General features: G+C 31.8%; 1 protein-coding gene across 1 annotated transcript; it reads right to left on the bottom strand.

Moving 5' to 3' along the window:
* Window positions 1-6672: 6672 nt before the first annotated feature.
* Window positions 6673-10614, bottom strand: LOC123894038 (protein FAR1-RELATED SEQUENCE 4-like). The gene is made up of 4 exons (XM_045943908.1): window positions 10436-10614; window positions 8118-10280; window positions 7986-8036; window positions 6673-7107 (listed from the first exon to the last, which is right to left on the bottom strand). The coding sequence occupies exons 2-4, from the start codon at window positions 10158-10160 to the stop codon at window positions 6967-6969; spliced, it is 2235 nt and encodes a 744-aa protein (XP_045799864.1). The 5' UTR covers window positions 10161-10280; window positions 10436-10614; the 3' UTR covers window positions 6673-6966.
* Between the last annotated feature and the right edge of the window lie 7007 nt (window positions 10615-17621).

Raw genomic sequence — 17621 nt, forward strand, 5'->3', positions numbered from 1 at the left:
ACACTTATTTATAAATACTTAGTCAGGTCATATCGCAACCGATGTGGGAGGTGGCCCGATAACGAAAACTTGATAACAGGTGTCTTAGAATTGGGTACTGGGTATAACTCATCCTTACAAAATCGGCTTGTGAGGTGAGGACTGTCACTTGCTTATAAACAATTGTCAAGGTCATCTCACAACCGATGTGTGATTCTTAACATAGTGTACAGTGTACACGGTATAAAAAAATGATAAGATATATATTATAAGTAATCAAATAATTTTAAATAAAAATCATGAGCAAAATAAACAAGTTAAATGTTTGTATCATATCTTATTTGATTAAATTGTAAAATTTATTGACCCAATAATAAAAATTAACTTGTATATGATGTAAAATTTATGAGGAGAATGCCAACATGTATTTAGGAGACAAAAGTACAATGAAGCAACTTATAATTATCTCACTTGTGTATCATGAAAGTAGTTTTCAAGACCAAAGGTAATAAGGTACTATATTGGTTCATGGATTTGGGAGGGTACTTGTGCAATTGAATAGGAGTTAGGATCATGTCATGCTCCATCTATGAAATGAGTATTAGTACTTGATAATGCAATGCTAGGTAACCCCACATACACCTAAATCTTTGTCTCCATACCTTATTATGAAGTTTAATTCCATAACTAATGCATTTGTAAACCTAATTAAGTCATGGTGGCCCGTTAGATTGTGCAATCAATATGGAAGTGTCAGAATATGAAATCTATGAACTAAAGTGCATGATATTCGTACTGAAATAGTTATTGTTTTGTGTGGTCACACTCCTAGCTAGAAGTACGACCCTATAACATTGTTTGATATTAGTGTGAATCTTGCATATGGGTTGTGACTAATGAATGTAGTACTTTTATCTCCATCTATAAATAGGCATGCATGAGCAATTGAGCATGGCAATAAGATCTACTATAAGTCTATAATCGTAAACATGCATTTACCTGAATTTACTACCCTTACTAATTATGAAAATCTGCTTTGACAAAAATTGATTGAGGTAAAATGTAAGTTTTTTTATTTATATTTGAATATATTTATTTATAAAAATTAATTGAATATTTGAATCTTAAAAAGAAAATAATTATATTGATTCTAATAAATGTCTATATGTCAACTGTCACAGATAATTATAACCGTCTATCACCGTATAAAGTAAATTTTGGCGCAAGGTACATGATTTTGAACCACTTTTCACTTCACCTTAGATCACATATTAACTTGAACGTTTAAGTGCTAGCGTGTTTTGCAGATACTTTCTTCACCGTGGTCCATCACACCTGAATTCTATCACCACCGTAACTACCTCAAATCTCGCAATCGATATCATCTAGTTCTGTTTGTAGCGGACATAATTTATTTACTATAGGCAAATACTAACAAGTGGTTCATAGATACTTCATTCGGTCCTATATATAACAAAAATTTTACTTTTTAGATTCATAGGATAATCGATGTGTTTGGTCTAAAAAATGGATCAAATACATCGATCATTTCATGAATCTAAATCGCAAAAAAAATTATATAAAGAACTAGAGGGAGTACTATATAGAAAAGTATTTGTAGAAATGTATTACGTAAAAAAAATAAAAAAATAAAAAAACTTTTGAATTTTTTGATTTTTTTTCAAAGACAAAACTATTTCTTTATCTTATTCTAAAGAATATGAATATAATAGACCCTAAGGTTCAATTATCAAGCAAAAAAACAGTGATCGGGAATCTTCAATTATTTTCATTTGTTGTTCTGCATTGAAGAGCAAGAATCCAACCATCCAGTAAGAGCCAGTAATGTTCCAGAAATAACCTTATCTGCAAGATTCCGTGCTTCGTCATGGGAAGGGAACTATCAAGAAACCATTTAATTGAATTTATTAAAAAACATATTCTAAATGACTTTTCTGTTTGTTTCTACTGAGATTTCGCACAGGACCTGACACTCAGGTAAGGTGTCAAGCAAACTCTTTTTTTTGTTACCACATATGATATTAGTAGGAGTTTCCACCGGTATTAACGATGATTAATTTCCGTCGTGAAATTGATAGGACACGTAAGGTGAGTTTTCACCTTTCAACCGAATTTTCTCGGTACGTATGAATGAAATCGAATTTCTGACTACATGTTTAAGGGGACCAAAATCCTTATTATTTGGATCAAATTCATTGTTGGTCAAGCAATCTCTTTTTATTACTAGAATTCTATGAAGCTCAGATACGTGACACAATACTGATACGATACGACACCGATACAGCGGACGACTTTTTTTTCAAAACTCCCGATACGATACGGCCGGGATACGTTATTTAAAAATTAAATTTAAAATTAAATATATAAATGCACAATATATAACCATAACTAAAATTGATAATAATAAAAAATTATTCAAATTACTCAAAATGAGCAAACAAGTGACAATTACATATCTAAAGTTAGGTACTACCCGAAAAAACAGGTGGGATGGGTAGCTCACATAGTTCAAGTCCCGATAAGAAGAAAAACTAACATAGCAATATAATATACTAACAATTTGCTTATATATATATATATATATATATATATATATATATATATATATATATATATATATATATATATATATATATATAAAGTACTACCCAAAAAAGACAACACTGTATCCGTCTCATCTATGTTTCCATCATCAGATAGCATTAATTATTTGATACTTCTTTAAATTAAAAGTCATTGAAAATTATATAAAATTAAATATTATTGGATGAGTTTTCATATCCTTTATAAAAATCACTTACTCTTGGTCCCCAGCAATTATGTACCAAAAAAAAATATCCTTTATAAAAATCACTTGCTATTAGAGATATGGTTAGTTGCATTAGTTACTAGTTAGTTAATCTAATTAATTAGCCTATAAATAAGTCATTTGTACCTAATTTTCTTGTCAATTGTAATTTTATTCATGATAATCAATACAAAGCTTACTAGCTTTTCTCTTTGTTTTTCTATGGATATCATGATTCTTAACACTTGGATCGGATTGAATTTTTAAAATTGAAACAAACTACATACTATATATTTTCATTTTATTTTTATTTTGACTAGCTAATAATTTGACAAAAATAAAAACCCATGATCTCACCATTGTTTTAGTTTGAGATGATTTTCAACAAGCATGTGTACTCATGTGCGAAATTGTCTCCCCAAGATGGTTGGTCATCGTTCCTGGATTCTCATTTGTTTTCTAAATTATTTTTTTGGGGAGGAATATTGGTAAAACCAGTTTAATAATTTTGCAAAAAAGTATTTTGGTCCTAATCTAATATGATCTAGACAGCAAACTGTTTCAATTATTATTTTATAAGGTATGAATTATAATCTCGGTTGAAGAATTTGTGAAATAGATAAAATGGATTCTTCTCTTCGAACGAACATAAATTGATAAAAGTTAGTAAATATTAAACTTATGTTCACTTGCTACTTAAAGGGTCTAGATTTTTTTCATCACTTGAATTGTTAAAAGACAACAAACTTTTTTGGTATCACTAAAATGAGACATCCTAACATGAAATTGGATTGTGTGCAGTCTTACATTGTATATAATCATGACATTTCAACCGTCCGATCAATATCGGATGATCCAAATTTAAAAATAAGAATTTAATTTTTTAAAAAATATAAAATTCTACTTAAAATTTTGAATCATCGGATATTAATTAAACGGCCTAAATATGATCGACTGCAGTGCAGTTAACTTTCTCTAATTACACCGAAACCGGATCCATCCTAACATCCCATCAAAATGATCATATGTAATGAACTATTCTTAGTACTTATTTTAAACTACAACGTTACCATTAAAATTCACATATATATAATAGGAAGTCGTAAACAGCAAAATCAATAAAAAGATAAAACATATTTAAAGGTGAAATCGACTATCTAAAAACTGGTGTGAGATAAAAGGGACACTTATGGACCTAACTACAATTTTGATACATTCAATAACGAATACACAGCGAGATATACTTTGAAAGACCAAAATGTTGGCTTACTCATTTATTTATTTACAAAAGAAAATTCTAATAAAAGTAAAAATTACAACAAAAAAGAAATAAATGTTATAGAAAAAGAGAAACTATTTTTCTTTCATAAAAAAGTCTTTGAATTTATGGGTTGAACTTAAATCAACCTTACAAAAACTAATTGAAAGATGAATATTACCCTCGACTTATATAAACATATTTTCAAATTAGCTTTCAACTAATGGGAAACTCTTAACGCACACTCTCACATCTAATATTATTAAACTTTGTTTATGAATATGAATGACGGATGACACGATAGCAAAAACTTAATAGCATGTGATCCAATCTTAAAGAACTCTAATATTATTTTAGAATTTTGAGTTGGAGCTTAAATCAATGCTAAAAAACAAAGTGTAAAAGTTCAGTGTGATAAATTATTATGCGCTTATGCCTTTTTTTTGTTGAGCATACATTTGAAAATTTGATAAAATATGATGTCCAAACCTATGAATGAAGCACGAACACTCTTCGTATTAGGCGTGTCTTGGTGTGGGACACTGTCACGGTACTGACACTTATAATTACATTGAATTTTGTCATTTTCTAAAATTATTATCAGTGTCAACGTGTCAGTGTCGTGTCCAGTGTTCGTGCTTCCTAGATCCAAACCAAATATAAGCCACCAAACTTGGGAGTATGCCTCTTAATTAGGCATGCCATTCTACAAGGGTTTTACGCGTTTTATTTCATATATCCAACGATCTAGTTGCATGAACAAAACTTCAGTGACGCTATGTTTTGTGCATAATCATTTATTTTTCATTTACGATAAACAATTAGTTTAGCGTGATCCCAACAAGCATGAGGTGTAATCCTCTTGACTAAATAATCGTATGCGCAATCATTAAAATATTGTACTCTTTATTCTACCAAAAAAAAATATTGTACTCTTTGCCCACTAAAATCGTAATTCAACTGATAAAAATATCAAAATTATTAAGTTGGACTTTAGATTGAGATTCAAATTCTGATCACTCCACTTTATATGTGTAAGTTTTTAATGGTTTGTTATTTCGTCTATGAACCAAAAAAAATTGTACTCTTTGTCAAAGAAAAGATTGTATTCTTCAAAATATTCCAGTCAAAAAATTATGAAATTAATTGTAATTTGCTTATATTTTAGTCTGTATAATATGACATTTATTTTTTTATTTATATTTTGACTATGGAGGAACAACTATATGTGCAAAAGTAGTAGTTGGGTCTTGTATGCATTTAAAATTGTTCTTAGCCAAGATTTGCTGAAATGTAGGAGAAAAACTCGTTAAGCATTCCAAAGTAAAATAATTGTTTTGCAGATTTTCTGAGTTCAGCAAACAGTAATCATAATTTGTTTATTTGGTCATTGTAACAGGTGTTCCTAAGTTTTCAATAAAAAGGCCCGAAACACTCACCCACACCATTCTTTTATGATTTATTTTTTGTTTCCATGTATATATACTATATATATCAGGAAGAGATTCTCTCCCATAACATTTTTTTTTTTCTAGTGAAGTCTCAACCTTTTATTATTTTTTTATTATTTTTACCACTTGCAATTTTAATTATTAAAAAATAGAATCAAAGGTGGATGAGAACACAGGAGACTCGAAACAATCCTCATTTGTTAGGGATGACAAAAAAACCCAAATCCGAGAGACTCACCAGAACCCAAACCCAAGTCAACGGGCGAAATCCAATTTGACTGGGTTTGGGTTTGGGTTCGGGTGACACTCGATAATATGGGTGTGGTTTGGTATTAGTCAAACCCACACCCGAAACCCATACACCCACCCGAAATATTTTATAATTACCTAATTACCCCCATAGTCTCCCTCAATTTCCTTGAAAGACCTTAATTTTAGTTGTAATTTAATTTCTTGAAAGTCTATGTTGTAATTTCTTGAAAGTCTATGTTTGAATTTTCTTGGAAGACCTTAATTTTAGTTGTAATATAATTCAAAGTCTATGTTGGAATTTAATTTCTTAAATTTGCAAATTATTTTCAAATGTGTTGCGGGTTTGAGTTTGGGTGGAAAAAACCCGAACCCAATGAGTGTGGGCGTGGGTGTTGTTTTGCCACCCGAACAGCCTTTGGGTTTGGGTGATGATTTCAGGTATGGGTTTGGTAAGTGTCAAACCCGCACCCATGGGCGCCCGTTGCCATCCCTATCATCTGAATTGATTATAAGTTTAACTAGGACTGTCATAACTCAGGACAATATTTACAAGGCTAATGCCTCATTTGGCTAGTTACAATGATAATGATAAGGACTTATTTGGCTAGCTACATATCTAATGACTGGCTGTTTACGCTATCAGATATCACATTGATCATTGTTAAAAATCGTCTGTTAATATAAACTTTCAAAAAATTGAGATCTGATAGCGAATAGCCGAATACAGATTCATGTATTGGTATACTTAGGGTACATTAATCTTCTTTATTTAGAAGTTGGAACAATGAAAATTTGATGACTATATTGTGATATACTCCAGAGTTTTGAATAATTAAGCCATGAACAACCATATTAATTTGACTTTTAGAAAACTTCAGAGTTTTGAATAATTTCATTTTTCTGTTACTAAAACTATTGTAAGATTTTTAAATATTTCACTTTTAACAAAAGAATTGTATCAACACCATATACACATATCCAACTGAACATACACAAAACCAACATAAGATTAACTACTTCAATGGTGATCCAGTCCTTGCAATATTATGGTTCTCAAGACAGCACATCCATCAAATTCAAATGTCCCCTAGCCTCTGTGAAACTCAGATACTATCAAGTCTATTATATACAGTGCCGCCTTTCAGAAGTTGCATCTCTGGTGTACAGTTCAATACATGGTGTCTTTGGATCCTTTTTAGAAAAGAACCTATATTCAGCTAAGGAGGAAGATGATTGTCATGCAAATGAGTTGAGGTTGCAGTGTGAAAGGGGGACGAAACATTATGGAACATAGTTGCCGGCACCATGCTGTGAAACCGCATTTGCATGGCATTATGTGACCTTAGATCATTAGGCTCCTGTCACAAGCATACGTAGACATCAAAAATCTGGAACCGTCCCATACTACAAAGGTGCTTTCACCAATATTCAATAAAAAATCATAAAATTGATCTTAATCAGATTACAGATGTTGAATGTCTGCCAAAATACGAGAAAAGATGTGCAAAACGCAAAAGTTACAGTTTAGCATAAACTATTATATATATTGGGTCGGAAAACTAAACTAGCCTGCTATTCTAATTTTCCCTTCTAAACCCAAAGTCTCATCCCAACCGATATTTGTCATTGATGGGGTGTTGAGGAGCCGGTATTGAAACTCCCCAAGAACATAACACGAGTATAACCAAGTAACCAGCTTCTACTAGAGCATTGTTCACCATAATAGGGAGCATATGATAGAATTGGTGAGGTGTACGTTCGGAGGGGCAGGGAGGTGCAGCAGGGAATCATTATCACTAGTGTTGTAACTAACTAAGTGAGGGAAAGCATGACTTGGACAGGTGGGAGAGAGAGAGAGAGAGAGAGAGAGAGAGAGAGAGAGAGAGAGAGAGAGAGAGAGAGAGAGAGAGAAAGGAGATTTGAGTACTATATGATCAGCATTTGATTGAGAGTAGAATTATGCATTGATTTTAGTAGTCACTCTACTTGGGAGTTGGGAGATTCTATAGGTGTCTCAAACTACCTAACTTATTTTACACTTCCTACATTGTATTTTCCTTTCCGATTGAACACTGTAATTCTACCATGGAGTCATCTTGATTCTATGAGATGATCAATATAACAGTGTTACTTCTTTCATCTATCTACATTTTACTACTTATTTACCTTAGATGCCACATCGGTTCCTATCAGCATAAAGTATAGATTAATTAGAAAAATTCAGGGCATAACATACCATTTGTTGAAAACCATCGTTGCTACCACTTACTGCTTCAAGCTGAGGCACCTGTAACATAAAGAATCTCAAGTCATTGGCAATTTTAAAAGAAGACAAGGAGATAAATCAGTAATCATCAAAATACCTGACCTTTCTTTTATTTCCTTCGATATTTTCAACACTTCCTAGACTCCGACCAGCCACACCAGTCCTCGCAGCCTTCTTACCCGTCTTCATTTTTGGATCAGAAAACTTATCATTAGATGTAGTAGTAGATTGATACTCTTCTTCAACATTGCAATCAACATGGGTAGCTAACGCTGCATTCTCAACAGAGTTGTTAAAATTTACACATTGCTTTAGAGCTTCACTTAAGGCACCTAAAGCCATATAGTAACTTTCTTGGGATAAAGAACCTTCTTCACCCAATATTATGGCTCGTCTACATAAATCATTGAATCTCCGGACCTTGGATTGAACCTCTTCCAATTTTTCACTAATAGGATACTTACTTAAAGCAGCATTTGTCCATCTTTTCAATATATACTTTGGCGGGATACTAAACACTCCAGACATTTGTAGAACAACAATTGCATGTCTACAGAGGTAACCTTTATATTCAAACAAGTGACAGGAACAACATATATCTGAGTTTGATGTGTTCCATTCTACCATGTAATTCTGATTATTTTCAAAATCTTTCACATCATAAGTAGTAATCACGCCATCATTTTCTTTCTTTAGATGGCAAGCAGAAGCACCCAAAACCTCAAACTGGAACTTTTGATAGATTTCGTGCGTATAAACTAGCAACAATTGTTTTTCAAAAGGGGAAGGAGACTTTAATTCGGGCGTTTCATGCCAAGCATCAAAATTTGCTTTGGCTTCTTCTTCATGTCTATCTTCAAGAATCAGCTGGTACTGCTCTATAAATTCGCTCAATGAAGTATCAACTTGGACATATTTATCAAAAAAAGAATTTAAACTTTCTGAGCGCGAGCTAGTAGACAGGCCAGCAAAAGAAATATCCCTCATAAAAGTTGGCACCCAACTTGCTCGATCATCATACAAGGATTGGACCCACTTAATATCTCTAAGTTTAAACCTATCAACCAGCTTCCACCATCTCTTTTCAAATTGATCCTCTGTCCATGATTGATATATACATTTGTTAAACTTTTCCATAAAGCTATCATGCCATGTACTTAAAAATTCAAGCTGTTTCGGTATTTTTTCCAAAACATGCCACAAACAAAAACAATGACGTGTTCCTGGAAAAACAGCAGCGACAGCAGCTTTAAGAGCATCGTTTTGGTCGGTCAGAATCACTTGTGGAGCACGTTCCCCCATTGCTATAAACCACGTTTGCAGTAACCAAGCAAAAGTAAATACTGACTCATCAGCTATCAATGCACATCCAAGCAATGTGGGTTGCATATGATGGTTAACTCCAATGAAAAGCACCAAAGGTATTTTATACTTGCTTGTGAAATATGTTGTGTCAAAAGAAACAACATCAGAGAAATAACAAAAATCTTCTAACCCTTTAGAATCAACCCAAAACACATTTCTAAGTCGATGCTCTTCATTCAAATCAACTGCATAGAAGAATTTAGGATTCTCTTCCTGCATATGCATGAATAATTCAAGAAGCAATTGAGCATTCCCCGGTTCTAAAACCAAACTACGTCCTTTATCCTGCTGACGATTCATAAAATTCTCTAAACAATCAACATTCTGATACGCACTAAACAATTTACCACCTGCAGTTGAGTTCTTCCTCCGTCGCATCCGCACATCATTACTTAACGGATCCGAATTCCTATGACTTCGAAAGAAATGAGCTTGAGCAGGTAAAAGCTCATGATTATGCTCCTTCACAAAACTATAAACATACCATTTACCATCTTGTCTTCTCTTCACATGCAAACTAGCTTTACAGCCGATTTTCGGCGAAGGACGTGGATTAATCGCATCGTCCGATTGTTGTTTATTACCATATCTTATACACGAAAACTTAGCATCGATAAATTCCTTGGATGACCTAGATCGACGACTACTTAACTTAGCAGTACCAAACCCTACAGATTTAGCATATTCTTTGTAAAATGTATATGCAGTTTCATGAGATTCAAATTCCATTTCATCATTAGGTTCTGAAATTGTGTTAACCATAACAATAGAAGAATCCATTGATTACTTCAATAACATTCAAATTTCTGAGATCCACTAAACTTCCAAAACAAATTGTTTCACATGTTCATCATACAAAAGATACAACAGTTTGAATCAATGATTCAATTTCAATGGTACCTAAATGAAAGAACAATGCTATAATAAGAAATTAAATTAAACTAGGAGCTAAAAAAAAATGATTTTTTAGATGTAATTATTCAATTTATTCAAATTACGTTGGAATCGAATTTGGAAATAAATAAATAAAATTAAAACCTGGATGACTTTATTACCGGTTCTTGTGGCCGACGACGAACTCCGGCGGAGTTTTCCGGACAGTTGAGAAGTTCAGTGCTTCGATACCAAATTGTTTGCCAAAGGGAAAGTGGTAGAGGCTTTTTTTTTTGGTGATGCGGTTGAGTTTTGTTGTTTTAGGGGGGGGGGGTTGATTGGTAAAACAGCATGACTAAACAGAACATTACATGACATAACAAAATAATATAGGAATATAGGACATGACAAAACTGTAACGGGAAAATATAGGGCCATAATATTTTATATTCAAAGATAAAATGAGTATTTTCATAGAGTATTTTTTATAGTTGTACTGTGGATAAAAAGTTGTCTCGTGGTTCGTTGAGGGACAAAAATCTTGTTTTTGTCATGTCTCTTGCTACCTAATTTGTCAAGTCTCATAATCAGTTTCAAATCAAACAGTATATACCCGAATCTTCTTCCGTAATGGTATGGAATAATAGTCTCGTTGGAATAGGAACACCAATCACTTTCAATATAAGAAGTTGAGTAGGCGGATTGCTCCGATTAGAAAAAAATAGAATTAAATTTTTTTCTTTAAATATCCATTTTCCCGAAAAAGGGGATACGATATCCCGAGACAGTGCCATCTTGATACCACCTGGAACAGTAAAAAAAAAAAAATCAACAATTGGATCTATGTCCAAAGGATCCCACTACCAGTTCAGTCTCATGCTTTTTAGCAGATCAAACGCACCGTATAGACCGACCGGTTCAACCGTGTGCACCCCGGTTTTTTATACTAACTATGTCCCTAATTATAAGACCGTGTTTGACAAAAAAGTATTATTCATTTATCTTGCTTTGACTGTATTTTTTTAATAATATATAAATGTAAATATTAGCATATAAGATCTTGTTCAATTTGTTTTGATGAGTATTTTCAAAATATTAAATTTTTATAATTTTTATGAATAGACAATTAAAGATATTAGCGAATCAAAATTGTGCATTGGCGTACATGCAGTGGTTAAACATGATCTTATAACTAGGGATAGTAATTGTTTATCTCTTAAAATGCGCCATTTTAGCTTAAAACGCTTTCAAATTACTTCATCCGTCTCAAATCTTTAGTCTTTTTAGCTTTTTAATTTTGTCCCAAAACTTTAGTTATTTTAAAAAACCAATGTATATTTAGTGATATTTTACCATTTATACCCTTACAAAAGTTAAAGCATTAATTAAATATATTTTCTCTTTCTTAATAAAATAAGGGTAAAAATAACTTTATTTATCATTTCTTAATCTCCGCGCAAAACTTCAAAAAAACTAAAGTTTTGGTAAGGAGGGAGGATGACAGTGTACTTTGACACACTTGAGCATATATAAACTACAAAGGGTGGGTTGAGAAAAATCAACATTTAGGAGAAAGCATTTATTTAAGTTTTAAATATTGGATCAAATCAAATTTAAAGTTTTTGATGACTTTCGGTTAGACTATTTCGATCTTAAATATCTTTGTCAATATGTTACTCTACGTTGCAAAAGCTCCTCCTAAAAGTTCTTCCATCTTTCACTTTAATGCCCATTACTTTATAATTTTGTTGCTTATAGACATCTTGTTGGCATGCTTCTATACTTCCTTCTTTTTTTTGAAATCTAACAAAACATGCTTCTATACTTAAACTACGACAATCCCTTTATGAGTTATGAGTAATGTATTCTCAAGCATTGACCACACGTTTACAATCAATAGCCTTCCAGAGATGAGAATTGGTACTTCTAGCAATAATGCCATCTTGATATATATCATGCTGTCTTACGATATTTTCCCCACAAAATCACACTCCAAAAGTCTTGAGAACTAGTTTGTAACTTTGACAACTATAACAATTTGTTTTAAACACTTCTACCAGTATATTTTTGAAAAGAAGATACTAGTTTTTTTCTTGACTCTCCTATTTCCTAGATACTAGATACTGTAACAATTACCATGAAAAAAACTATAGAAATCAAATATATTTAATCATTGATATATATCCTTTTAAATTTTTACATTTTTTACTTAATTTAAACACCTTAGAAATCAAGTAAATAATTATAAAAGAATCCAAATCTAATTTTTAGAGTAACATTTATGAGGAAAATTTTACTTTGTGAATAAAAAGCTGATGTTCCCTGTCAAATTAGAGATTAGTCTATAGCAAATCCAAACAACGAATTTTTTTTTAGATTTATGAAAATAACACCTCATTTACTTCATAGCCGCCGCCCCCCACCTTAACCTAGTTTTTTTTCTTCTTGATCTATCAAGGAGGGGTGGTTTTAGGGTCAATTTTTGACCCAAAATTACCCCTCATAATTGTTTTACCTTTTCTTTTTTATTTAAATAAGTGATCTTCACATTGATCAAGTTTTTCTTTTGTGTTTTCTTTTTTGTGATTTCGCCGTCTGAGTGCGGCGTTGTGTTGTTCGTCGTCTTGTGCGACGTTTTTGTTGTCCTGTATTGTGCGGTGTTCATTTGATTTCTATTGAAAAGATCGGCTTCAGTCAATTACATATTCAACCAATGACTTGGGCTTCAACGCTGCAGATCCGGAGGCATGAATACTTCGGTGACTTTAACTTTATCATATTATTTGTTGTAGGCATTTTGCCGTTGTATGCTATTAACTCGGATGCTGTGAGTTTTGTTCGCAGATTCATCCCTTACGTTTTTAGCGATGTTGATTATGTGGTTATATTTGATGTAATCTATCAATTTGAATGAATGAATATCATTTTGTTATTGTAAAAAAAAAAAAAAAATGAGACGTACAATATTCTGAAAGAGCCAAGCCAATATCTTGTTAAAAAATATTAATACTCCTCATTGTTAAATAGATTAAGTTCTCTCAAAAAAATAATAAATAGTTTACAAAATCTACTTCAGTACAATTGTTAAATAGTAGATTATGTTCTCTCAAAAAATTAAAAAATAGATTATGTTATCTTAAAAGGTGCTTTAATCTCATCACTTCCACAACCACTCAATTTTTTTTTTTGTCTTTTTAAAGTGAAGTGTGAACAAGGATGTCATAAGATCTAATAATTAATTAAGTAAATCACAATCATAAACTGTAATAGGTTGTAAACTCGTATTATAATCTTTGCTCCGTTGGCCGCAATTATCGCACTTATCACGTTCCTATCGTAACTTAGTTTTATACTTTTTATGAAAATAATAGAGTACTCGTTGCCACCTTGGTGCAAGAGTCAAATTTTTTACATTCACGGTTTTAAATTTCGGCGTTATTATTTTTTTTAAAAAAAATGATTCAGTGGTTAAAAAATTTATCGTAAAAATGAATAAATAGAGTATTTCGGATTAGAATCCAAACTCTTGTACATATAGTACGATGTTTCTATCAACTAAACTAAACTTATGGGACTCGACGTTTTCATTTTTACTTAGGAAACAGTAAATATTTGATCTGGTGAAAATAATTTTATGCTTGAAGACCAATTTTAGTGTGAGAAAAACATGTGATACCAAATTTGGGTCCATAAGAAGAAGAAAAAAGCATCAACAATTAACGTGACTTTCAGAAATAAATAAAAATAAAAATTAACGTAACGTATGAAGAAGATTTTAAGAATATCCAAAAAAAAAAAAAAAGTGACGTAAAATATTAATAATCGGTAAATTATGATATTACGTATTTTTTTTACAGAAATTAATTTGTCAAATTAAACGATCTATTACGTAGCTGATGAGGTCACATGTAAAAGTAAAATAAACAGATAGGGAAGTGAATATTTATATTACATAATTAAATAAAGAAAATGACAGCTGCTTGCCCCCCAATATAACGGGATAGTACATTTTTGTCTTTACCAATTGATTGATTTTTTATTATAAAATAGTAGTAAAATACCATATCTGTGACATATTTTTTAGGAATATTATTTTATTTTTGGTCAAGGAATATTATCTTTGCACACAAGGATTTGGTCAAAAATAATACAAGTAAAAAAAATTAATCTTGTTAACATGTCACAATTAACAACATATGTTAAATAATTCAAAAATAAAAACTTTGCATTAAAAAATAAAATATTTTTATCTTTAAAAATTTGATTACAAAGATTTTTAAGATAAATATTTAGATATTTAGTTCTTTATTATTAAGGTTGTATGTACCATAAAAAAAAAGCACTTGTTAGTGTTTATAAAAAAAAAGTAAAGAAAAAAGAAAAAAAAACGAGTAAGATCATAAAGAGACAAACTGTTTTAAGTATTATCGATTGTCCTCACAATGGGAACCGGTGTTGACTCGTATAAATAATAGATTGTCTGGGTGGAAGAGTTGCTTCTTGTCTTTTGGTGGTCGTCTGCTTCTGTTAAAGTCTGTTTTGACCTCTCTACCTGTCTATGCTCTTTCCTTCTTCAAAGCTCCCTCAGACTATACAGTTAGGGGAGCTTATCAACTTCTGACGTCTCATGATTTGGTTACTATGATGTTGCGGAGAATCTTATTTGGCACTTTCAGGTTCCTTTGAAGGTTTCCATATCCGCATGGCGTTTATTGCGTGACAGATTGCCCACGAAAGTAAACCTGGTTACTCGAGACGTTTTATCTTCTACAGCTCACAGTTGTGTTTTTGAATGTGGAGAGGCCGAGTCAGCTTATCACATTTTCCTCTCGTGCAGCTATGTTGGTTCTATTTGGGATTTAGTGCGTTCGTGGATTGACACTTCTTTGGTGGAGTTCACTACTTTGCATGATCATTTTGTCCAGTTTACATCTTCAGCAGGTGGATCTCGAGCGCGACGAATTTTTTTGCAACTCATTTGGCTTGTATGCGTTTGGGTTGTTTGGACGGAGAGAAATCATCGATTATACAAAGGCTCAACAGACACACCCTATCTTTTGTTGGACAATATCAAGCTTTTCTCCTTTAGGTGGTTGAAGTTGACGAGTATTACGTTAGCTTTAAATTACCATAGTTGGTGGTCTAGTCATTTACTTTGTTTGAGCATTGTATGATTTGTTTTGTATTTGGATTACTTGACTCTATGTAAACTTTTGTAGTCTATCTCGGTACGTCTTGTGTTAGGGGGCTGTTTTATGTTAATATATCTCATTTTGACTTATTTAAAAAAAAATCGATTGTCCTCACAAATTAACATTAATCTTTTTAGTTTCTTTTGTCCTCATCTGCAGAGTTGTTCAAAACTTTTCATAATGTCACACATCTAAAGATTGTTCCAAGTCACACTTAAATGTAGAATTTTTATTTTTATCTTTAAAAATTTGATTACAAAGATTCTTGAGATAAATATTTTTATATTTAGTTCTTTATTATGTATTATTAAGGCACTTGTTAGTGTATGTACCAAAAATAAAGGCACTTGTTAGTGTTTATAAAAAGAAAAAAGGAATAAGATCATAAAAGAGACAAATTGTTTTAAGTATTATCGATTGTCCTCACAAATTAACACAAGTCTTTTTAGTTTCTTTTGTCGTCACATGCACAGTTGTTCAAAACTTTTCTTAATGTCACACATCCAAAGATTGTTCCAAGTCACGCTTAAATGTAGAATTTTTATAATATGAGCTACCAAAAATAAGATGTATTTTGTGGTGTAGGTACTACAAATTAATTATTGTAATAATTCTTTCAACTATACAATCTCACACATCTACATTCTCAAGATCCTCTCATTTTGATGTAAATTCGATTGATTTATGTGCCCATTGTGTATAAGAAAACTCACTAGTAGTTCATTGTCCAAGACTTATGCACCTACAATCACTCTCCGTCCTCGTAAACCTTAATTAGCGTCACATTTTCACCTGCTTTCGCTTGGTTCATCCCTGAACCACATCATACTAGGAGAGGTATGCTCTAATATCATTTGTAACATCACATGTTGCTTTTAAGTATTTTCGAAATCCCCGCAAACCAAAATTAGTCTTTATATTGTGTTTTGTCCTCATTCACACACTTTTATATATGAGTTTCTAATAAGCCCACCAATCCAAAAAGTGTTTCAAGTTATAAACATGTTTAATTGTTGAGTTCTTATTGTACGAACTATCCAAAAGGATATGCATCTTATTGATATAATACAAACCAATTCTTATACATCTTCCGTCAACTACAGTCACATACTTATACATACTCAAAATTCCTCTCATTTTGATAAAATAATTTCTTTCATTCATGTGCTCTTTTCATATAAACTAACTCCAACTAATAATACAATTATGTTTATCGATAACTTCTTAATTTTAAGGTTTCATTCATATTGAACATCAAGTAAAGTAACACGCATATTTTTCAATAAACCTAAAAAATAGTCGTTTTTTTCACATAATAAACCTAATAAGTTACAATATTATTTTTTTCTCAAAAAAAGTTACAATATTATTTTAACCACATACTGTAATCTTCTACCGGTGTGAATCTGGATTAGTACTATCACTGTACAGTGTGTGTGTGTGTGATGCATATGCAGCTGTGCAGGCAATAAATAAATAAAAGTCCACTTCACTCACTCACCTGGTATCTCTACCAATTTTATCAAAACCTACATTGCTTTCTGTAAACATGGTAGGGATCAACTTTTTCCTTTTTTCTCCCGTGTCAAGTCCTCACGTGTCACCCTCATCCTTCACTCACTTTGTTCCCATATATGAGGACATTATAGTAAATTTAAAAGGAAAATACTATTTTCAGATATTGTTGAAGAAATTTTAAAAGATATTTTTTGCAAAAAAAAAAATATCTTATATTTTTTGGTTTTTACCCTCTGGTTTCTAGGGGAAGAGGGCCCCTAGTTGTCCAGAGTTCGGGGCGAGTTATGGTATCAAGTGGTTCCAGTCCCCTCCCAAATGAAGTTGCGGGAGATCGAACCGTGGTCCTCCCTACTAAGTTCAGTGTCAATCACCACTAACCAGATAACACTTGGTAAAAAAAAATATAACTTAATTAGTAGGACACTGATTAACTATGACTTAAAAAATACTGATGGAAGTTTGAGTCGTAATATATAACTTATTTATAAATTTTAGTCATTAAATAATTTGACAATTTTTTCTTATAAATTCATCAAATGATGTTTTTAGGACATTGATTAACTATGACTTAAAATTAAGGAAAATGCTAACTTACATTCATGTGATATTTTTTAAGCATTTTAAATAGTGAGCTTTTATGAAGATTAAGCATTTTAAA

Source organism: Trifolium pratense, linkage group LG7 (assembly GCF_020283565.1).
Source record: "Trifolium pratense cultivar HEN17-A07 linkage group LG7, ARS_RC_1.1, whole genome shotgun sequence".
NCBI classification, from domain to species: Eukaryota; Viridiplantae; Streptophyta; class Magnoliopsida; order Fabales; family Fabaceae; genus Trifolium; species Trifolium pratense.